This window comes from Xiphophorus maculatus, chromosome 19 (assembly GCF_002775205.1).
Source record: "Xiphophorus maculatus strain JP 163 A chromosome 19, X_maculatus-5.0-male, whole genome shotgun sequence".
In the NCBI taxonomy this organism is placed as follows: Eukaryota; Metazoa; Chordata; class Actinopteri; order Cyprinodontiformes; family Poeciliidae; genus Xiphophorus; species Xiphophorus maculatus.
Genome location: NC_036461.1, coordinates 5,045,181 through 5,069,229, shown reverse-complemented (window position 1 = coordinate 5,069,229; position 24,049 = coordinate 5,045,181). Strand labels below are relative to the sequence as shown.

The window sequence follows — 24,049 nt, the reverse complement described above, 5'->3', positions numbered from 1 at the left end:
GTTTGCAAGCTAAAATCTTGTTTTGTCATAAACTATTTAAAATAGTTTGTTTAAATGGATAAATAATTTTAGAGCAGCTTACATAGTCTAGAAAGGCACAAGTCAGTGAACATAGTAGAATGAAAGATTACACTGGTTAGCACTTCTCTTTTATATATGATATTTCCTGCTGATATTATAGTTTTTCATAATTTCATGTGTGTCTACCCTTTGCTAGTCTTATCCTATTGGCAATTTTAATGAGATTGTTGTGTTTGTGTGTTTGTAGCTTTAAAGGTTAAAAGATTTGTATTTTTAGTTAGCTTTATGTTTCAGATTCCTAAATGGTTTAATTTGTTTAATTAATGTTTTGCTTTGTAGCAATTTAGTCCAATTTCCCTCAGTATGCCCTGCCTTGTTTGGTTCCAGCTGTAAATAGGAAAAAAAGTCAGGTAGTCCAAGGTTAAATAAAGAAAGATTACTTTTTATGAAAGTAATCATTTTATCTTCAGTTAACATTTATGATGATTATTATTAATTAATATAGTATAATATCATTATTACTATATTATCTTTACTTTTTATTTATCATAATTTATTACTTCGTATCAGTAATCATGGTTTTCGGTTATTCATTTCTATGTTATGATAAGTAGCAAAATAGATAACATTTTTAGCTTTTGATGTCTCACAATCATATAACTGGATAAAAATCTCTTGAAATTACCTTCACAATATGGCGAAGAGGTCTACGTACGATCTGCGCTCTTACGCCGCGTGTACGCCTCTTTTACGTGTTTGAGTGATCATCCAATGAAATCTCAAGAACGTTCGATTAACAGCCGTGACGTCCAATCAAATTCTCCCTGCGATTTAAAGCAGTGTTTGGACGACACAGTTAGCTGCTGAAGCTAAACTTCAGTTTAACTTTATAAATCATCGTAAATACATATTGACCAGGTGATATTATCTACTAGGTAAGACTCGTTTGTAAATGTGATTTGATTTGTGTTGTCGTTTTTTAGTGCTAATGTGTCAGAAGAACATTTTAGATGCACAGAAGCATCCATGGAGGTTATTACTGTCTCAGGAAACGGTGAATGTCGTTATTAAAGGGAAAATAACGATCTAAAACCGATCTCTGTTCAGCGCTGACTGGACAAGAATGGTTGATAACTTCGACGGTCAGGATGTTCAAACCAGCGGGGAGTTGTGGTCGCAGATCTGCTCCAGCCTTCCGGAGGTCCAGGCTCCGGAGACCAGCCCGGAGTTCACGGACTCCTTCCACCCAGCAGCCCACCATGAAGTCCAGGCTGGTGCGCAAGTGAATGGGACCAGTTCTCCCAGTGCTCAGTGGAAACCCATGGAGGACTCCGAGAATTACTTAGCCAGTTTAGGTATTTCTCTTCTGCTCTTTATCTGAAAGAAATGCACTCTCAAATACAAACACTGTGTAGATTATGAGTTAAATGCTGAGTTTCTGTTACAAAATCACAAAATATTGCTAACTACAAACATTTAGTTGATGTTCCCATGAAATGTTCAACAAAATATTATTGTTGAATCTTTTTTTCATGGCTAGAATAAACTGCTTGTTGTTTTAGTCTTAATTACTGTATACAATAATAATTCATAACAGAGAATACATAAAATTACAATCTAAATAAATTATATCCAAAGTATAATGGTTATCTGAACCATTATATTGGTATTTAGAGTAAATAAAGTGTTTACTTTTAAGATTTCTTTTGTTTTTAGCTTTTTGCCACATCAAAGTGTTTCAGAAGATCAAGATATGTTTAATATCTGACAAAAAAGCCTAAATAAATTCAAAAAGCTGTTTACAGTCGATGAGTTTGAGTCTTAAGAGGAAGCCAGACATCCAAACCAATATGATTCTTTGTGAAAATATAATTGTCCCCCTCATTAAGCTATAAATTAACTGTGAATAAGCTTTTTTTTATTTTGGAAAGTTGAGTCCTCATTACTGTCAGATCTGTAAAATTAAGAAATTACTTAAATACAACTTATCTGGCAGCATGAAGTAGGTTAAAGTAACTAAAAAAGTAGAAACTAAATGCAAATCAGTAATCTGTCATGGAGTATGGAGAACTGATCCTGCCAAAACTGACCATAAATGAATAAATAATAAATGAGGAAACAAGACTAATTATTTTAACTGATTTATTTAGTTTTATTTCCCTATGTATTTTTTTGTTTGTTTGATTGTTTATCGTGAATTTTGGCAGGACCGGTTCTCCATATGCTGTGGTTGAATGGACTCCCAAAGTCTTATAGCTGTCTTTGTAACTCCAGACTGACATGTGTTTCTCATTTCTTTAGATTTGTGCTGATTGTTTTCTCTTTGAGAGCTTTTAATCTTCTTTATGCTGCCAGCTGTATTACTGGTAAATGCTGCAGTAAATAAAAAATTAAAAGCTGTAAATGTCTAGATGGAAAATAAAATTGAATATTTCCATCTTGTTAAGGTTTTATTAAAAAGGTTAATGTGTGCTATTTTGTCAATGAAACGTTTTCATTTGGTTTTAAATGACTAAATCTTCTGCTGCATCAATGCTGATCAAACTTCAACGATTATAATAATTTAAGACTGGTTGTTTGTTTCTATTTTATCACAGAAAACCGTTTGAGAAAGATAAAGGGTCAGTCCAGTGACGTGACCTCCAGAGACATCCTGCGCTCGTTGTCTCAAGCTAAGAAGGAATGCTGGGATCGATTTCTGCATGATGCCCAGACCTCAGAGCTCTTCCAAAGCGACAACATGGACGAGAGGTAGGATCATCCAAATCTGTTAGTTTTTATTTACTTCCTCACTTATTCATGTGTGTGTGACTCAATCAGTAACCGCTGCTCCTCTCAGTGCTCTGGAGCATTTCAAGAGGTGGCTGATCCCAGAGAAGGTGGCCATAAGCGCGGAGGAGCTGGAGTATCTCCTGAGGCCGACCCAGAGTACAGAACCGACCAGATCAGTTTGCACGACACACGAAGAGGAGACGGCGAGGCGAGAACAGAACGAAGAGGAGGACGATAGCAGCTCCCCAGAGAAATAAATGTGTAAATATTCTGTACTGAAGTATTAATCTGCCAAGTATTCTGTAAAAATAATTTCCTGTTCACCTTCCAGTGGAGATGTCGGGCTCATCTGTCGGTTCTCCTGTTTTTGTCTTAAATGTCCATCTTTTTCCACAAAATGATGTGTAAAAATATACTTGTTCTCATGTGCTTCTCAAATTTGCTTAAATAGGAAAACCACAATAGTTGGAGATACAAAAAGCTGTAAATATAATACATATACAAATATAATATAAAATACAAACTACATTCTGTTTTTTTTCAATCTCACTTCCACAAGTCAATATAACTTTTAGAAACTAACACATCATTTTATGTTTCCTTTCATTTTGAGCATAATTTTACTCATATTTAAATAAAAAATGTTGTGACTGTTACTTTGCTTCTTACATGCAGTTAAAAATGAGAGAAATCTGATTTAATGTTTATATTATTCAAAAGGGAAAAAAAGATCTAGCCTGTCCCCTGCAGGGGGCGCCACAGCAGATCAGCTGCCCCCAGATTATCTTCTCCTGACCTGTAGCTGTTAACTTTAACCAAAAAACATTTGGAAATGATTCACAGATACGGAACTTTATTTAAAATGTTAAATATTGTTTAACACAACAGTGTACTAGAGTCATTGTAGATGAAAAAAAGAGTACATTTCTGCCAAAAATCTCGTACATTTTGAGATGGTCAAATTTTATAAAAAGAACAAAAACAAAACAAAACATTTCTGAGTTTGAAAATATGCTAAAATATATATATATATATATATATATATATATATATATATATATATGAGTTTTTCTCAAAACAATTTTAGCATTTTGAGATTAATATTAGAAATTAAAAAAAAAATTCTGAATTTGAAAAGTTGACAATTTGTTAGAATAAAATCTGAAATTTTGAGATTAATATCAGAAAAAAAAAATCAAGGACATTTCTTTCAGAAATTTTCTTATTTTTTCGATTGGTAAAATTTATTCTGTAGTCTATATTTAATAAGTTATTTCTGTATTTTCTTCCAGTTTTTTAAAAATAATGACACATTTAAATAATTCATAATTCAGAACTGTTCACTCTCCATTAATTTTCCCCAGTTTTAATTGTAATATTATGTTGCTTGAACCTTCGAGGTTAATAATATCTATGTACCCAAACATGTTAGGTTTTCTCATATCTTTCTGGTTCGACTATTATTTATGTTTTAGTTAAAACATTTAGTGGAGAATAAACTACTAGAATTCAATGTGCTTCATTAATTATCTGTTTGATTCTTAGATTACACTCTCTTTTAGCTTATTTAAAATCAAATTATAAGTCTGGTTAATTTATTGGAAAGTGGCACAGAAGTACACTTGAATATTAAGACACAAGAAATCCAATTTCTATGTGTAATTTGTATCATAGACATGAGTGGTTCATAAATGATTTTTTAATTAAAAGTAAGACTCGACTTATATTTGAACAACAATCTGCAGAGACTCTTTGGTCCTGTGTATTAGCTATAAATCTAAACAAAAAGCAGCAAAAAATCATCAATACTGAGATTTATACTAGAACATGACCAACTTTACTGGCTCCACTGGCAGATTGTTTCACTTGTAACAAAACATTTTTCCTATGTTATAAGTTAAATAATCTACAGTGGAACCAGGATTTGTTTTTTCAATTTAATGCAATGTTTTGAATGTTGTTTTTTTCTTTTTACTTCAGTTTGGATTCTAAAAACAGCTCAGGTGTTTAAAAAGTGCACGGAAAATGAGCCGTTTCAAAAACCCTCGGAATTTAACATAACCAATCAGCAGGCAAAGCGCCGTTACCTAGCAACCCCAGCCCGATATATGTGTAACCCATAGACATATCCTAGCCCGTCCAAGCAATCATGATACCTTTAAGGGGTTATTGTTTGCTAATTGCTGCTGGCTAGTCTGAAGGAGTGGAAGAGTTGCAGAGGATGACTGCTCTGTGAGGATGGAGCTTGTTAGCTTGGAAAAGTCTTGAATATTTTTGACTTTTGAAACTCAGAAATTTCAAAGTTTTGTAATAGAACATTTCTTGAGATTAATCTCAAAATTTCAGTTCTTTTTCTGGAAATGTTTCCACTTTCCAAGCTCAAAAATGTCCTTGTTTCCCCTAGAATTCATGTAAAGCACATTGAGCTGCTTTGTTGCTGAAAATGTGCTATATAAATAATGTTACCTTAACTTACCTTAGAAAGTTTCTGAGATTAATCTAAAAATTTCAGGATTTTTTCTAGCAAATTTTCCACTTTCCAAGCTCAGAAATTTTCTTTTTATTCTTGAAAATTTCTGAGATTGATGTCGAAATTTTCTAAAATATTTCTGAGATTAATCTTTAAATTACAGAGTATTTTATCCAGCAGATTTTCCACTTTTCAAGCAAACTTTTTTTTTTCTTGGAAATTTACGAGATTAATCTAAAACTTTCAGAGTTTTTTGGTAAATATTTTCTCTCTTTTTTATCCACAATGTCACTAATATGTGTTGGTGAGAACCATTTTGGGAGAAATCTGATAATATCCTGTGGGATGACATCCATTCCTGTTCAGACAGAGCTGAACTGAACTGAATCAACCAACGTTTAAAATTTGTATTATATAATGAATTTTATTCTAGCCAGATCAGATTGAAATGTGTATTGCTGAGTTTAAACCTCCTACATGTTGAAATAGATATCATATAAATAAAGATCAGTGATAGAAAAATGAAAAGAAAACAAAAAATCAATGCTCAAAGTTCACAGATGAGTATTTTTTCCGAAGTTTGTCCCAAACTGTCACTTTCAGAAAAATTAATTAATCCTGGGAAAATGTTGGCAACATGTCATTCAAACAAAAAAGCAGCTGAGATTTCAGTGACTTCATTAAGCCGGGGTCCTGGTGTGAACAGCCCTGGTCGTTCTGCTGTCCTTCTTCCAAAACGTCTGAAATCTCCTGATCTGTTTGTCCTGATTTAATCCTTCAGAGGAGGCGATTCATGCCAATAAAACCCACTTCATTTTTCATCTATTATGGAAAGCCTTTCTTTATAATTATTATTTCAGTGAGAATAATTAATCAAAAATAGTTTTCGCAGCGGTAACATGATGGATGGGCGATAACGACCTGGAAATTGGAATTTAGTCGGCATCCATTTTTTAATCAAACGTACCATCCGTACCCGTGAGGCGCTCATAAAGTACTTCTTTATGTATTCTTCATAATCTTATTCACTGTTTTGTTTCTACATTACTACAGACGAGGCCCAACGCATTTACTCAGATTACATTTGTAAGAACTCAAAGTACTTTACCTTAAGAAACTAAGATTACAAACTGATATCAAAGACATCAGTAATATTTTTCATGTTCTTTCTAGAAAACTAACATTTCTATTTTTGGTCTTTTTCTGTTTTTCAATATTATATACAGTATGTTATTATATAGCATAAAAAGTCTAAGTTCTTTAATTACTGAGAATTTTTCTTAAGGCAAACTGTCATTTCAGTATTTTTTCTTTTTCCAGATTTTATTTTTGTCACACTACAAAAATACGAAATCTTACCAAGTATTTTTTAGTTTTTGCAAATTTCTTAGTTCACTTAAAATAAAACAAAATTAACTTGCAAGCAACTTTTAACAAGATATATTAGCTTGTTTTATGTCAATAATTTATTTAGCTTATTAATATTGGTGAAAAAGCTTTAGTTCAATTGGTAGAGCATTCCACTGTGCCGTTACCTAGCAACCTCAGCGGTCACCTAGCAACAGAGTTCCAGTTCCAATGCAGATTACTTTACTAATAACAAGGTAAAAATGTTGTGTTACAAGTGAAATAATCTCCCTGAGAAACAAGTACTTTTTCAATTATATTAACTAATAATCAGTTTGAACAAGCTCTGATATCTTGCTGAAAAGTTAAAGTTAATTTTGTCTTATTTTAAATGATCTAAGATATTTGCACTAGAAACTAAAAGTTCTTGGTAAGATTTTGTATTTTTGCTGTATGACTGAAATAAAAATTTTGTAGCTGCCATGTTTGAAACTCTGCAGCAAGCTTTGATTCATGAAAATCGAAACAAAAAGAAAACACCAGCAAATGACTAAAAACCGTAGTTAAACGTAAAATAACATGAGCTCACTTTCTCTAGTTTTACTGGTGATTTATTTGGTGTCACCTGTCTCAGAGTTTAAGTGGGTCATTGACCTCAACAGGACCTCAGCCGATATATTTCAGCTGAATCCATAAATGCCATTTCTGCTTCAGCTGCTGTTAGTTTATCATCAGCAGGTGATGAAGATAAGAGGTAATAAATCCTGCTGGTGTCGATCAGCTGATTGGGATTTTGAGGCATTCACAAGCACTACTTGTTTAAAGCAGCGCTAAAAAATAAAGTGAGCAACATTAGTGTCAGAACGTTCTGGAGCCAAAATGAAAAGCACAACCCAGTAAAGGCAAAATAGTTTTCATTGATAATAAATCTGAACATGTGTATGAGCTTCATGGGGGTGACTTTCAGGTCAGACTCCAAAGGAAACAAAGTGAGGAGTGACTGCGAAAGCAACCAGGAAGTGATGATCAGATCTGAATTAATGTGTTATCTGGCACAGGTTTCCTTTTCTTTCCCGTTCTGATACTCGGACCTTGGTAGACTGGAATACTTAAAATAAAAACAGTGAGACAGAGGAGACAGTCTGTTTAAAGGGATTGTTACACCGGCAGAACAGTAGAGAAGAAAACCAAGTTCTGGAAACTAATTTACTTTTTTCCATTTTTATACTTCCACTTGGATCTCAACAGATTTTTAAAAACACACACGCACACACACAGTTAATAATATTAATTCATTAAAACACAATATATTCTGTTTCTCTTTGTTTGTTTTTTCATTAATGTAACGTACCGCACCATGTATTTTGTACTTTGATGCTAAATAAATTTCTATTAAAAATAGAAAAACAAAACAAATAAACAAACAACAACTGCCAAAGCACTTAAAAACAACTAGCCAGCCAGATGGTTTTTGGTGTCTGGAAAATGAGCCATTTCAAAAACCTCCTGGTTGTTGAGTCGCACTGTACCGTTACCTAGCAACCCCAAACGGTCACCTAGCAACCCAAGAGGAGCTCCAGAATCTTATAGTAGGTTAGCCAGTTTTTTTTAATGACTTATCGCATTAAGAAGCTTATTCACATGTGATTTTTATTACATTTCTTATTTAACGAAAACACCACAATTGCAAAATTGTGTGTTTTTTTTTTTTAGATATTAGAGGAATATTGACAAAGTTTTGCACACATTGTAATGGAAACACAGCTAAAGAGAACAGGAAAATCCTGACAATTAGGGAATCTAAATGTTATGATTTGTGTCTTTAACTGTCTCCATAGTGACATAATGACGTGACCAGAGTTGGGAAGGAACTCGTTACAGTTACTCAATTACATTTACCTGAGTAACGTTTTTGAAACAATGGAGGATTTTTACTCCACTGGACTTTTTACTTTTACTAGAGTAATTTAATTATGAAATATTCTTACTCTTACTTGAGTAAAATTTCTGTTTTCTACCCACAGAACGAAATACAAACATGTTTTAACCTAAAATTCACCAGACACACACCTGCAGTTTTAAAGTTTCATAACTTTTCTATTGAAAGAAACTGATTTGGAAACATTTTCTTTTTTGCTACTCATGAATTATTGTCATTTTGGTCCTTAAAATACAATACAAATACTGAGTAGACTTTTTCAAAAATACTCTTTTACTCTCACTTTAATAACTTTTTGGATGGCTACCTTTTACTTTTATTTGCTACAGAAAGTATCAACAAAGACCAGGATAATGTTCTTTGGAAATATGAGTCTGAAATGAAATTATTTTTCATGTTTGGCATAAACAAGGAAATTAACCTAAGTCAGACATAAATATTAAATCAGATTTGAAATCAAAATGCAAACAGATCTTGATAAATAAATGAATATTTAATAGCTGTATATTCAAAATTTATGAAAGAGTCTATCCAGGAGGTCTGCCATGAGTCCCACCTGATTTCCTGATTGAGAGAACCAACATTTTCTCAAAAAGAGCTCCATATCCATTGTGTCCACTTATATCTGGACACAATGGGTGAACACATGTGAGGTTGCCTTCCCTGCATGTGGCAACGCTCCGGTTGGACAATAAGAAGGTAAAAACCCAGAACCCACAGCTGTGGCCGTCACATGTTGGACCTGAGGCTAGCTGCTGACAGTCACACTCTGAGGATGCTGGAGCAAGAAAACGTTATATTCTGCACAAGGAACTCATCACACAGGAGATGAATCGGCCACTTGGCTTTCTTGGAGAATTTGTCTGCTCAGCAGTCTAATAACTCCACAGAAATGACTCTCAGATGAATCAGGTGAAAAAACTCCTGCAGACAGAAAAATCCTCAGTAAATCCAACTGCAGCATTGGGAAAGAACCCAACATTTAAAAACGTAATGAAATCAAACATTTATAGTCAGAAACTGACAAATATTTAAATTTTATGCTGCTTATCACAACCTGGTTGTAAGTTTTTTTTTGTCTAGTTTCTAGTTCTAATATATTAGTACACTTCAAATAAACTAACTTACAAGTAACCTTTCAGTGAGTAATAGGAGCTTTTTCTAAGTAAATAGGTCTTCAATATTGATGAAAATGTTCTGGTGGATTGTTTCACTTATAAAAAGGGGAAAATATTGTGTTATAAGTAAAATAATCCGCCAGTGGAACTAATACCTTTTAAAATAAGTAATAGGGAATTATTTATTTAAAACCAGCTGCTGTGTCTTGATTAAAAGACACATTTATGTTAGTTTTGTCTTATTTCAAGTGTACTGAGATAAAATTTTAAAATTAGACCTAAAATACAAATATTTTACATCTAGTTTCTAGAGCAAATATCTTATTACACTTCAAATGAAAAAAAAGAGACTAAATTAACAGTGAGTTATATGAGCTTTTCTAAAGTAAATAATTCATTAATATTGATGAAAAAGTACTAGTTTCACTGGTGGGTTATTTAATTTATAACTTAGGAAAAATGTTGTGTTATAAGTGAAATAATCTGCAAGTGGAACTCGAAGTTTTTTGGTCACTGAAACACATTAAAACTGAAATGTACTGAAAATTAATCAGTGAAATTGATTTTGAAATGTGGTTCAACAGAATAATTTAAAACAAACAAATTAATTTATTTTAGTGACCAGTATGAGTTTTTCCATCATTAATAACTTTGTCCATGCATGTATTTTAACACAATCTAGATGAGATCATAAAGATTTTCTTATTTAGAAGATTGTGGGAGAAAATTGCGTAAAAAATAAGATTATTCTGGCTCGAATAATCCTTCGCTCTACATGAACAGAGCTGACCAGTAATGAATTCTGGGTTGTTTTTGACAGTCAGTGTCAGGCTGACTTTAAAGACCCAAACAAATAAGGTCATGATTGCCAAGTCATTATTATGAAAGTTTAATGTGTTACTGGCTACTGAGACGTCCAGTTTGTCTCCTCATGGTTTAATCAGCTCGTCTCTTCAGCAAACAAGTGGGGTTTTTTTTTTGCTGTTGTTGTTTCTGATGCACCTCACTGCAGGAGATGTGACGCCATTCGATCATGATTCCAGGAAGTCAAGATCTGGTGTTCCCGCCAATAGAGCTGTGAAAAAGTAATTTTTCTCTGGAAAAATTTTGCTTATTTTTCTCACATTTAAATGTTTTAGATCAGGGATGTCAAACTCTTTTTCATTTTGGGCCACATCAAAATCATTAATGTTCTCAAAGGACCGGAATGTGCCAGAATGCATAGATAAAACCCATTAAACTGCTAAAATATGAATAAAACGTGTTCATTTAATTTTTTGCAGAACGTCACTCTTAAATAATGAGATTTTAGTCTGGTCAGTTCTGACAATTCTGAGCTGTTTTAGGGTGTCTTGTCACTTTAAATCCAAATAAGCTGCTGCTGGCCATGCCCACAAAACTCAATCTTTACACTCACAAATGAAAATGGCTGCAAACAGATGCGTAATTATACAACTGTACATCTTTGAAAAGCACTAGTAGAGCCTCCTGCACAACCAACAAGAATGCAGCAAGTGTTTTCTGGTTGGCAAGTCAACAACAAAAACACGTGTCTTTTCCAGCAGCCATTGTACAGCACATGCAGCAATAAAACCAGCTGACCAAACGTACTGGAGCTCAGCTTGAGTTGCTAGCTGACAGGCTAGGCTTCTGGGGTTGCTAGGTAACAGAGCAGTGCCAGTTGAACGTGACTTAACAATGGGAGGTTTTATTACTTATTGCCAAGCACTTAGACTATCTTTAGAAGCAGCAGAGACCATAAAGGGAAACAAAAAAGAGCAAAATGAGAATTTTGCATAATTTGTCCCCTTTAAATTAAATAAATAGGTCATTACCATGCAGCTAGTACCTCATACATCTTTAAAAATAATTTCATTGTACCTAAATAAAAAGTACATGTATGTATTCTTAGTGTTTGAACTTTATTTAGATTTGAATGTTTAATTATCCGATACAAGTATTATAAAAAGCAACCGCTGGAAGAAAATTTGTGATGTAATTTTAACAACGTTGAATAAGGCATGTCTAACAGGACTGGGTAATATGGAGGAATTAAAGCAAATTCAAAGTGACCACAGCTAATCTCTGATACACCGACTGGATCGTCTGGAGGTAATTACGCTCGTCCTTTTTAAATTAAGAGATTTCTATCCAGGATATCAGACTTCCTGAAGAACATTTACAACAGACTGTTTTCCCCCCCATCATAGTGGAGATGACTCACGCACAATCACATACTGAGTGGTCTCTGTGTGTGTGTGTGTGTGTGTGTGTGTGTGTGTGTGTGTGTGTGTGTGTGTGTGTGTGTGTGTGTGTGTGTGTGTGTGTGTGTGTGTGTGTGAAGCCCACTGACAAAGAGAGAGAGCAAGCTCACATCTTTATTTCAAAGCACAGAGGAGGAAATTCTGCACAACAGCAGGACTCTGCAAGAAAGAAGACGCCAACAGGTGCTGAGCCTACGGACTAGCAGGTACTTTTTCCTCTAATATGAACTTCACCGACAAAACATAGTAAAATACCTGCAGTATGTTGCCTTCATCAGAATAGTTGACTTAAAACTAATTTAAAGTCAGAATTGCATTAATTTATGTTGCAGCTTTAAACGAAGACAATATAAATATAAATTATAAGTCTTGATTAGGATTATTTTGGGAATAATTTGGTAGTTTGAGACAGAATAAAGACATGCAGTATCCAGGCTCATTATGATGGACTTATTCCTGCGCTACAGTGCGTTGAACACGTAATGAGGCGTTGCCTCTTTTTGCAGCGCTGCTACCTGGGACTCAGCATCTCAGACAGGATTTCTTCTGATTGTGTGCTTGACGCCTGCTACTTGTTCCCTTTTCAATCACAAAACTGACACAAAGAGAGACAGATTGTTCTGCATCCACTTCCAGTGTAACAGTGTGAATCCTGCTACTGTTTATTTAATCTTTTTCTGATCTGAAAGGCTGAATTATGTTCAATAATTTAGTGTTTTTAATCTTTTTTTATAAGCCGCAAATCAAGTCCTCCTTCTTGACTTTTTTTGTTTAATATCTGATGATATTGACCTTTTGCAACTACGTCATTCTAGCCGCCATGATGGACGTCGGAAATGAAGATCGGGAGTATTGAACTAAACGACTTAAGTTGTTTTCCCAAGTTGTTTTTGCCAGTTTATTAATGAGTTTTACTTGTTTGAGTCAAAGAAATTGATCTGTGAACGTAACAAACCCGGTTGGGGCTCACAGACGGCGGTATTTACAAAAGTTGGAAACAGCTAGCTTAAAAACCGGCCCATATCTCCTCCCTCCTGACGTATTGATCAAATTACCGACTTTGCCTGAATTCACAGCACATTATTTATGTCACTACGTCATAAACGGCGGTTCTCCTGACACCGGAGCTGCCTTAAAAACGTACAGAAGACGAGATGCTAACCAGTTTATTTCCGTACATGCTAGGCTTTATGACGGTGCGGCACAGTAACCATGGTTACTGATGGTTAGACACGTACCTTCGCCATAATTCAATATTTCATATCTTTCTAATCATATTTACTTCTAAAGTATATGAACGTTAATCTTACCTTGTAAAGTGTTCGCTGCAAATCTGCGGTTACACCGAGTAGCCAGTCATTATGGTTGACGGCTGCTATCCATCGCTCCTCAAAGTTATACAATAAAATGACAAGTTTGGTTTGTATCCTTGCCTGTTTGTGCGGCCGACCGCGTAGCACCCTGTGACCACGTTTTACTGCGAAATCAACTTAATAAAAGCGATACCAGGCCACCACATGTGCGTTTTTCGACAAACTTTACAGGAGCCCATAGGTTGTTTTGACGTCCGTCATGGCGGAGCGGGCCGAGTTTCGAAGAGAGTGACGTCACGTGCAAAGTGTCAATACAGCCGGCTGATTATGGCAAGCCGTTTTAACATAAATTCGGTTTCGTCTGCATAGGCTGATGAGTATTTCATTTCATATCAGGTAAAGATGTTTGAGCATATGCTCACCGTGGTTCATGTGTGCTGAACACATCATCTAGTCTTCTCATGAATACCCGATGCATCAGATTTAGAGAGGCTCGGAGAATAAAAGCTGAAAATTAAGAAGTGTTGGGTTTGTTGACGGGGACAAAAAGCCTCGCTGAAGCTTCTTTAATGAGCCTGATGGAGAGCTCTGAAGTGGCCGCTGATTGTTCTGCTCTAATGTGAGTCATCTCACTAAGTGTCCAAACTTTGTAGGCCAAAAAATAAATAATTTTTTAATAAACTGAAATCATAAAGTTGTATAGAAATGTTCAACCATAGCATGAAATATTTAAATTACTCTGGAAAAACACAAAAGTTTCCGTATTTTTGGTCTATTTTCTTGTGTAAGTATCTTTAAAACACTTGAAATACAACAGAACACACTTACAAGTAACTTTTTAGCAAGATAATGGAGCTTTTTTGAAGTAAATAATTTCTTAATATTGATTTTTAAAAAATACTAGTATCACTTTCAAATTATTTCACTTATAACATTGGAAAAATGTGATATAACCTAATTGTTAAACTAGAACATTTTCATCAATATTAAGAAATTATTGACAACTCCTATATCTTGCTAAAAAGTTACTTGTACGTTTTTGTCTTATTTCAAGTGTATTAAGAAATTTTTACTTAAAACTACACCACAAATACTCTTTATCATTTTGTGTGTTTGAATCTAGAAGTTGCACGTTTTCTGTTTTTTTTCACTTCCGATACAAATACTGATACCAATATCTAAGGTTTAGTTTCGGCTGGTATCTTTCCAATACAGGAAAACAGTTCTGAACTGACTGAAAACTTTTCGTTAAAAACCTCCCAATTGTTAAGTCACATTCAAATAAAAGAGACAAATGTACTGAATTAAAAACAGTACAGCACACTTAAATGCACCAATAGCTTCACAATCCTGGTAAGATATGCAAAAAATAATTTTAATTTGCTCAATCAGTTAATTTTGGAGTATAAAATAATAAAACTGACAAAAATAGACTGCAACAAACCTTTCAAATAGTTCAGATAGTTTAATCATGAATTGTAAATATAATGTAAAATAAATAATAAAGCAAGATGGTGCTCAGAATACAAAGCATATGAACTGGAAACATTGTCACCGATACCCAATCTAGAATATTTTTCAGTATTGGGACGATACAGATATGAGTATCGGATCGGAGGAGTGAGTCTCAGTGTCTTTTTGAATGTCAACCTGATCATCTCCATCTTCGTTTCTGCAGACATGGACTGGGAGAAAGCGATGAATTTCTCCAGAGTGTACTCCTCAACCCCGGCCTCTGACTCTTCATCCTCCTGCTGTAACTCCTCCCACCTCCTCTTCCACCCCTCTCTGTTTCCGGTCCCCACGTTTTCCGGCTTCGACCTGCTGTTCAGCCTGAAGCTCCTCTTCATCCCGCTCTACTCTGTCGTGGTTCTGATCGCCTGCTCCGGGAACCTCCTCCTCCTCTTCCTCATCTGGTACAACAAAAAGAGACACAACACCACTAACTTCCTCATCAGTAACTTGGCGCTCGTCGACCTGGTGATGTGCGTCTTCTGCGTCCCTTTGACGGCCTCCTACGCCTTTGACAGGCGCGGCTGGGTGTTTGGGTACCACATGTGTCACTTTGTGACCGTGATGCAGTCCACCACCGTTTACGCAGCGGTTCTGTCCCTCATGGCCATCGCGGTGGATCGTTATATCGTTGTAGCGTATCCCATTCGCAAGAGAGCGGGATGCCAGTTCTGTTGCTTCCTGGTGATGCTGATCTGGTTGTCCTCTTTGGCGCTATCCACCCCGACTGCGCTTCACACGGTTTACCTGGACCTGCACACTGCGGGCCTGGACATGGCAATCTGCGAAGAGTTTTGGGATGGACAGGAACAAGGCAGACTCATTTACTCGTGTTTCATCCTCTTCTTTTCCTACTTTGTCCCGCTGGCTGCTGTGTCCATTTCCTACTGTGCTATATCCTGCCACCTGAAGCGGAGGACCACGTCCAGTTTGACAGCATGTCCCGAGCTGAGGTGCGCACGGGCCGCCTGGAGTAGACGGCGGTGGAAGACCTTCTGTCTGCTGCTGGTTTCTGTTCTCTGCTTTGCCTTCTCCTGGCTCCCCTTGCAGGTAAACATGAGTACAGGCTGTCTGCATATCCTTAATAAGTTTTAAAAAGCCTTAAAGGTGACCTATTATGATTCCTTGGATCGGATGCGATAGGTGTATAGAAAACATGTTCATGTTCACATTTGTTGCACAAAATCATTCTGAGGTAATGACATTTAGTCTGGTCAGTTCAGAATGAGATATTTTAGGGTCTCTGTCACTTTTCATCCTCCAAATTAACTTCTGCTGGCCCCTAACTTAACATTTACACTCGCTCCTGAAAATGGCTGCAAAAAATGCACAATTATACACCAGTACATCTTTGAAAAGCAGAAGTGGAGCCTCCTGCGCAACCAACAAGAATGCAGCAAGTTGTTTCTGGATGGTAAGGTAAGTCAACAACAAAACCCTTGTCTTTTCCAGCAGCCATTGTACAGCGTATACAGTGGTAAAACCAGCTGACCAAATGTCCTGGAGCTCTGCTTGGGTTGCTAGGTGACGGGCTAGGCTCAGCCGGGATTGCTAGGTGATGGCGTAACTCAACACTCGGGAGGCTTTTGAAATTGCACATTTTCCAGGCACCAAAAAACTTTAACTTTTTGCCATAAAACAGCTGTGAGTGTGTGTGTTTTTAAGCGACTGGGCTGTTTTTAAAAGCTGCTTAGAACCAAATGGAAGTACAAAACTGTGCAAAATGAATGTCCCTTCAAATTAATGTATCTTAAATTATGGCCTAAAAATCTCTTAAATTCATTTAAAAAATGTAAATTGGCCTTAAATACCTTAATCAGAGGCCTTACATATTTTCTTTGAATGACTTCTCCGTCAGGCAAAAGCTTGAGTTGTGCGCAAAAACCTTGGTTGCGTTCTGCGACTTTAGGCAGCTGAGGCTACAGCTAGCTAGCTGCTAATATTCCCTTGTTAGCTAGCTACGTTTTTGCATCTGTCATGGGTATGTAAGCAAATTTATCATCAGTTTACTGGATGTTTGTTTGTTTTTGCTTCTGGCTCACTTCTGTTGCCAACCAATGAAAAGCGAGATGCATTCTGTTCAAATAAGCTCGATATTATAGTGGTTAATACTATTAATATGCAATTTTCTTCTATAGGTTTCTGTTGTGATACTGGTCTTACGTTTAATTCGTAGTGGTCTTTAAAAGTCTTAAATTTGAGTTGCTGAAACCTGCAGATACCCTGGAATAAAGCATCACGCTGATTGACATTCTGAGTAGAAAAGGGGAATCTCTTGAGAGTTAGGGAATCAGATTAAAGCCCATTTTATGTCTGAACCTGCAGTTCTAGAGCCAATAAAACCAGATTCCATCCATTTATTTTTTTTGCTGCTTATTGTTGAAGGGTCACCAGGGGAGCTGGTGCCTATTTCCAGCAATAAATGAACAAGAGGAAGAGTAAACGCTGGACCGGTTGGTATTCTACACCAAAAATAACCATGCACACACACACACACACACACACACACACACACACACACACACACACACACACACACACACACACACACACACACACACACACACACACACACACACACACACACACACACACACACACACACACACACACACAAAGGGTAATTCAGGGAGACCAATGTGGCTTGGTTCACTGGTGGAAGCAATTGGAACATGAAGAAGAAACATGTCTAAAGAAAATGGCTGACTTTCAGCTTATGATTAAGATTTGAGGAACAAATAAACTGGAATCTTGGGCAACTTTATACAAAAATAAGTTAACATCATACCATGGATGATTCAAAAATACATTTAGGAAAACAAACAAAAAAAAAAAACAAGCAGATCAGGAGTAACAAGATCTACGTCACCACCCAATACATAAATGATACGCGAATTATATTATTCCTCCTAAAACACCTCTGTTCGATGTCAGAGTAAGGCTGGACAATACGGCTGATAAACGTTCAATATATTAGAGTGTCAATCAATAATTGTTGATTTTGATAATAATTGATTAGTTTTTATTTTAAATATGTGAGATACTGCCAAACTTGTGGTCTGACTGCTTTATCCACAGTTTTCAATCAACATTTTTTTGTTTTATTTTTAAGCAGTGTGGCAAAACCTTAAACTGTTTCTCCACAAGTTACTCAACAAGTTGTTGCTAGGCAACCAAAGAGTGAGAGAGTTGCTAGGTAACCAAAGAGTGAGAGAGTTAGTTGGTGCTCTGCCTACATCTCCCAGAATGCAGTGCAGTTCTGGATTCTAGTTCAGTGTATATTCTATACATTGAACATTCTATCATTTGTATTATCTATTAAAATTGATCACATGTAAATCGCAATACATATTATTGTCGATTTATTGTCCAGATCTATGTCAGAGCAACTTTATCTAAAATATAAAATTGCCTTTAGGCGCAGGCTGTTTCATATGTCAACCGTTTTAATCATGTGATCATTTCACAGAGTAAAAGACAGGTTCAAATTCAATGTTTTAAAGCATTGATTATCAATATTAAAATGTATGGACATTTTTTGATTATCATTTAAAAGTTCTGGTTTCAGTGCCATTTATGATTGACAACTTGATTATAAAAAACCTGGATTTCTTTGACTACCTTCTTCAGGAATAAGTTGTTGCTTTGACTAGACCTGCCATTCTACAAGGATATTTTGAAGTGACCTAAAGAAAAGCAGTTAAAGGAGAATTTGAGGACGACAGCTCTCCCTACATATATTTAAGTTAAGAGCATTATTTCTTTAGCTCCATTATTAGCTCAATTATTTATCAAAAGTAAATAAAGGAGTTGGAGGAAGGTAAGTGAATCATCATGCACTGCAAAAACACAAACTTTTACCAAGTATTTTTGGTCTAATCTCTAGTGAAATATCTTTGTAAACTTAAAATTAGACAAAACTAGTTTACAAGTAACTTTTCAGCAAGATATAGCAGTCTATTTTAAGTAAATAATTCTTTAATATTGATGAAAAAATAACTAGTTCCACTGGGAGATCATTTCACTTATAACAAAACATTTTTCCATCAATAGAACTAGTCATTTTACCTCAATATTAAGGAATTATTTACTTAAAATAAGCTCTCATATCTTGCTGAAAATTTACTTATAAGTTAGTTTTGTCTTATTTCAAGTGCTTTACAAACTAGACTAAAAACACTTGAGTTTTTGCATGTGGTTGCCAACAAGTTCTTATTATTTATTATAAATGATTATTTTCTGATCTATAAGAAGAACAGCTGCTGCTCAAAATGTTTAGGTTATTTGTGGATGCCATGAATAATGAAACATCGGTCATACACATCCAAAAACCACGTAGCAGCGCACATCAGAAGCACCGCCAACGGGCCTGAAAGCTCTAAAAATGGACCCCAGCTTAAAAACGAAGGCGGCCTAGTTTTACTAGTCATGGCTTTCAGTGCATTGTCTGCACATACAGATCTTGTAATGGGAAAACATGGGGAAAAAATAGCAAGTCAGCAGTTATATAACACTTTGAGCTGCACTCTGCTGTTTCTTTGACACAGCTTAAACAATGACAAATTGCAGCTACAAAACCGTGGAAACTGTTAAACTTCACCACATTCAGGCACTTTTATTGATGCAGAGTCAATATGCAATGGTAAGAAACTTCTTTGCAAATTTTTAACTGGTAATATGGAATCATATTATCCAAAGCAATCCAAATATATTGCCTCAAATTCAATCCTATTAGGCATGTGGCGATGGGGAAGTTTATCGACTTCCTGTGTGAAGTTTGGTCTTGTCATCCAAATTTATTGCATATTAATCAAGTCAAAGATCTGTGGGTTGTGTTGGCTAACAAAGACATGAGCCCACCTTCCACTTTACAGGTTTAATGAATTTACTAAAGACAGTTTGGTGCAAGAGGCCACAACAAATCTTGCTGCAAAGTGGAAAACCAACACAACGGTCTGACGAAAAGTCAATAATGTAATGGATGGTCTGTAAGGCAAAAGCCAGAGACGGAAATCAAAAGTGATCAACAAATTAGGTAAAGGTAAACCCACTTAAAGTGGGGATTTTAAACCCACTTAAAGTGGGTACAAAGTGGATTTTAAACCCCCTTTAAAATCCACTTTGAACCCACCTTAAGAGGGTTTAAAATCCCACTTAAATCCTTTAAGTGGGTTTAAAATCAATAATCCAAACATTTCATAGATTATGAATACCATTAATTCAAACTTTATCACCTTTGGGAAGCAGCCAATCAGAGACTGCTGTGATTTCACCTGATAGTCACAACATTTGTTACATTTTCAGCTGCTGCCCTTCACTTTCACACTGCAGTCAAATGAACCAAAACCTGTTCCCCTCCTCGCCTGTGGAGGCGCTGCACCAAGAACCACAATAGGAAACGACACAAAAATCTCTAAAGACACTGAGAGCAACTTCCTTCTTCACAAAATGTAAACAAAAACTAAAAATTCTGCATTGTGAATGCTGTAACTGAATACTTTTAGTGAAAATTGCAGAACCATTTGAAGTCGATTGCAGAAGACTTTCAGAAAAGAAATAGACCGAAACAGGAGAATACAGTACAAACCTGCAAAATACAAACAAAATTCCAGCCAAAAAGAATTAGAAATTCATGCATAACACTGTTTACAAAGCTAAACTGTAAGGTCACAGTTTATAAGTTAAATGAGATAAAAACGAAAACTAGCTGAAATACTAAAGATAGACTGTCTTCTGCAGAAACGCAAAAATTAATACCGGATGTTTGAAAATGCTAAAAAAAAAAAAAAATGCTTTGAGCAATAAATACAATATAAGCTAAATGGACTAAACTGTATATACTGTACATGCAGGATTGCATCACAGCCTGTGAAGGAGGTTTGTGTAGCACTGTTTAGTTTACTAAGGGACTAGATGACACATAAAACCAGAAAACTTTGGAATGATTCCTGGAGCTGAAGTCAGTAATTGAATAAAAAAACAATGCAAAAGAATAATTGCTTTCAATACCGTGTATATTAAAGAAAGAATTAAAGTGAACACCACAAAAACACAAAAAAATAAATACAATCATATACACAGTACTGCAGTAAATCTTCCGAATGAATGTGCACAAACTGTGCAACAACAGTCCTAAACTTCCCCATTAATCATCACTGGTCAGCACAGTGTCCAACTGGCACACATTTGAAAGGTCCATGGGTTTGTAAGCCCAGAAATTTGAGGGAAAAATGTCCAAGTGCAGTCTGTTGTCAACGGAGAAGAGATGAATAGTGGTTTGTGTGTCTGTATGGTGAGATGGAGGGAAAACAAGTGCAGACCATCACAACCTCCTACCAGACCAGTAGAGGAACCTACAGGTCCGCTGGCTCCCAGTCAGATGTCAAAAACTCGCCAACCTTGAGCCCTAAAGGGTCACCTGGCCTGCATTAAAATAAACAGGACCAGTAAATTACCAGACTGCTGGTTAACTAGACTCTTTTCAACGGTCATGTACATAAATCAAATGCAATTATGTCAACAAATCTGTGTGTCTTTAAGACAAAAATAGAGATACCTAATTTAACCCATTATATTAAACTCATATTGAGTTTAATAAGCTAAAAGGGTAATAATTAGCTGCAGATGCCAGCCAGCAATTAGCATTGGCTACAAAAGCCATCATGCTAAACAACAAACATTTTGTTCACCACTCACCAATTCCATTTGCAGTTCAGTGCAAGACAAACTTCATGGCTCCAAGCTCACTGGTTGTTCAGATCTAAATAATATTTTTAAAGTGCATAACTAACAAAGCATTGAATTAGTTGTTTGGAAGCACAAATCTGTAGCAGCTAGCTCTCCCCCTCACACCTGACTGGGAAAGCTGGAGCAGGCCTCTATTTCCACTCCATGACTAGCTGTCATTCTGACCAATGATGCTGCATCTGGAGCAGCAAAGGCGGGCGAAAGGGCAGATTTTACCCTGGGCTACAGTTGGAAATGGTGACATTAGGGTTTGAAGGAGGGGTTGGAGCTGGCTTTAGATTTAGCTCTCATGGGCCAGTGGTTTCTTTTGTTTTTCTGAAGACTGTTCATACTGCAAGCAAAACCTTAAATAGGGATTTCACGAAATCTGTAAAAGATCTGGAAAACCTGAAATAAACAGAAGTATTGGAGGATATGACCACATTTTATAGTTTTAATGGTGTTAAAATCTAAAAGTACACTGAATTAGTTAGCTGGGACAATCGTAAAGTTTTTAGCATCATTTTTCAGAAATATAGGATGAGTTTCTCAACTTATAATGAATGAGCCCCATTCATTTCAATGGGGCTCAAGATGATAACAAAAACCTGATTATTTTATAAATTGTATATGATGTCAATACCAAAAGACATAGACATAAGGTCCTGAATGAGCAGAATATGGTGAAAGTTGAACGGTTGATGTAGCATGAAGTGTGCAGAAGTAGTTAAGTAGCAAAATAACAGATTTTATCAGTTGTAGGATTTCTCTTTTGTCTTTGGTAAAAGACGTCAACCCATTTCTCCCACAGGTTATAAACTTGTTTTAATTTCATTTACCCAGAATGCCTTGCACACTAGCCCACCTTCTGATTTTGGAGCGGTCTTTGGTTCGCTTGGCGCTAAGACACTCATTCAAACCGCAGCAGGTTTCACTTCAACCAAAGCAAAACTGAGGTTTCACCTTTTTGCTCGGCATCAGAGTTTGATGGCGTATTCACACTTCCCCAAACAAACCAGACTTTAGGTAAGTGAGACTGAAGCAGACTAAACAAGATTGGTGTGAAATCTTCCTAAAAACAAACACTACCATGTCCCTGGCTGCTGTTCTGCGCATTTGAGATGTTTCAGTGTATTTAATTCACACAATGAAAGAAACTTTGCATGCAGACCTTGGTCAAAAACAGATTGGGTCATGCTACAAGGGGTTGATTTGTGTTCTATGTTGCACTGCATATTTCTGAAATATTACAGTTCCTTGCCTCTCAATAACACGCCTTATTTTCCAGGTGGTGAACCTTATCCGTGACCTGGACACAGACTTCTCCATACTGGGGAAGAATTACATTAACGTCATCCAGGTGTCTGCTCACCTGCTCGCCATGAGCTCGGCGTGCTACAACCCCTTCATTTACGCTTCGTTGCACAATAAATTCCTGTCCTACCTCTGTCTCAACCCCCTGACTCGCAGGAGAGGAACAGAGAAGCACGGAGGTCAGGGGTCGAGCGTGCTGACGACGTCTCACAGAATGCCGCGCCTCAACACCTTCACCACCGTGGCGGATTTACCTGCCGTTGTCCTGAACGACCTCGTTCCAAAAGAAAACTACATCTGAGCCGCGATGTTTTTGTCGCAAAATGTGTAATAAAGATTTTCACATCAACTCTACAAACATCTTTAAAAGCAGGTGAGATGGAGGGTGTAAACTTTTATTCTCACTAACAAAAGGTGAAACAAATAAATCTAAAGCACACTTTAAATACAGAATATTAAGATTCTCACATTACTCTTTGTACAAATAAATCAGTAGTAAAATAATCTTATCACTGTGATAACGTAGCTATTTTAGAAATTATGTACATGCTGACCAGTTTATTTATGCTGCTCTTTGCTGTAAGTTTCCTTATCTTGTATTCTTGTTTTTCATTGCTGTTTGTGCACATTTTAATGTTTATGTGACGTGGAAAAGTATTTTCAGATCATTAAACAAACTTTAATATCAGACAGAAATAACCTGAGCAAACTTTTTACTTACGGAAATAATAAAAACCTTGTTAAATCTACACTTGACTGTGATTACTTTTTTGTTTTTAATTTCAGAAGTCACACTTGATTACTACCTAATATTTTTAAAAAAACATTTGTCAGACTATATGATCCCTATATAGTCATATAGAAGGGGTCAAAGGTCAAAACCGCTGATGACCCAAACATTTTACTTGATTAGCACAACTTTAACATATTTTTAGTCAAGTAAAAAAGTGACAGTCAAAAAAATATTCAAGAGTAAAAAAATATTTGGTTAAAAAGTTACTTGAGTACAGAGTAACTGATCGTTGTATTTTAAAATAATGTCACCAGATGGACAAAAATACAAAGTTATGTGCAGATTTGTGAATTTTGAAAATGAAGATAATTTGATCAAATAAAATTTGGGTTGTGGAAATTAAAGAAAATCATAGTAGTTTTATTTGCAGCACAGACTGAATGAATGAATTCATGTCAGACTTCAGTACAATCAATTCAGCTGCAGATGTGACATTTGTTGCGTGTGTAAAATTTTTAGT

The 24,049-nt window shown here is 35.9% G+C and overlaps 2 protein-coding genes across 2 annotated transcripts; both read left to right on the top strand.

Annotated features, from left to right (window-relative positions):
• Positions 1-851: 851 nt before the first annotated feature.
• On the top strand, positions 852-3,449 carry ccdc32 (coiled-coil domain containing 32). Its single transcript, XM_005801092.3, has 4 exons — positions 852-956; positions 1,129-1,376; positions 2,619-2,772; positions 2,861-3,449. Exons 2-4 carry the CDS (start codon positions 1,145-1,147, stop codon positions 3,048-3,050), a joined length of 576 nt encoding a protein of 191 aa, XP_005801149.1. The 5' UTR covers positions 852-956; positions 1,129-1,144; the 3' UTR covers positions 3,051-3,449.
• Positions 3,450-12,098: 8,649 nt separating this feature from the next.
• LOC102224483 (prolactin-releasing peptide receptor-like) lies at positions 12,099-23,097 on the top strand. The gene is made up of 3 exons (XM_005801122.2): positions 12,099-12,137; positions 14,923-15,806; positions 22,771-23,097. The coding sequence occupies exons 2-3, from the start codon at positions 14,925-14,927 to the stop codon at positions 23,095-23,097; spliced, it is 1,209 nt and encodes a 402-aa protein (XP_005801179.1). The 5' UTR covers positions 12,099-12,137; positions 14,923-14,924.
• Positions 23,098-24,049: the final 952 nt, after the last annotated feature.

Bases quoted from the DNA above. Each gene is read 5' to 3' on its own strand.
- LOC102224483 (XM_005801122.2), top strand. From the start codon at position 14,925: ATGGACTGGGAGAAAGCGATGAATTTCTCCAGAGTGTACTCCTCAACC. The intron at 15,807-22,770 runs GTAAACATGAGT...CTTATTTTCCAG, and splicing joins TCTCCTGGCTCCCCTTGCAG to GTGGTGAACCTTATCCGTGA.
- ccdc32 (XM_005801092.3), top strand. From the start codon at position 1,145: ATGGTTGATAACTTCGACGGTCAGGATGTTCAAACCAGCGGGGAGTTG. The intron at 1,377-2,618 runs GTATTTCTCTTC...ATTTTATCACAG, and splicing joins GAATTACTTAGCCAGTTTAG to AAAACCGTTTGAGAAAGATA. The intron at 2,773-2,860 runs GTAGGATCATCC...TGCTCCTCTCAG, and splicing joins AGCGACAACATGGACGAGAG to TGCTCTGGAGCATTTCAAGA.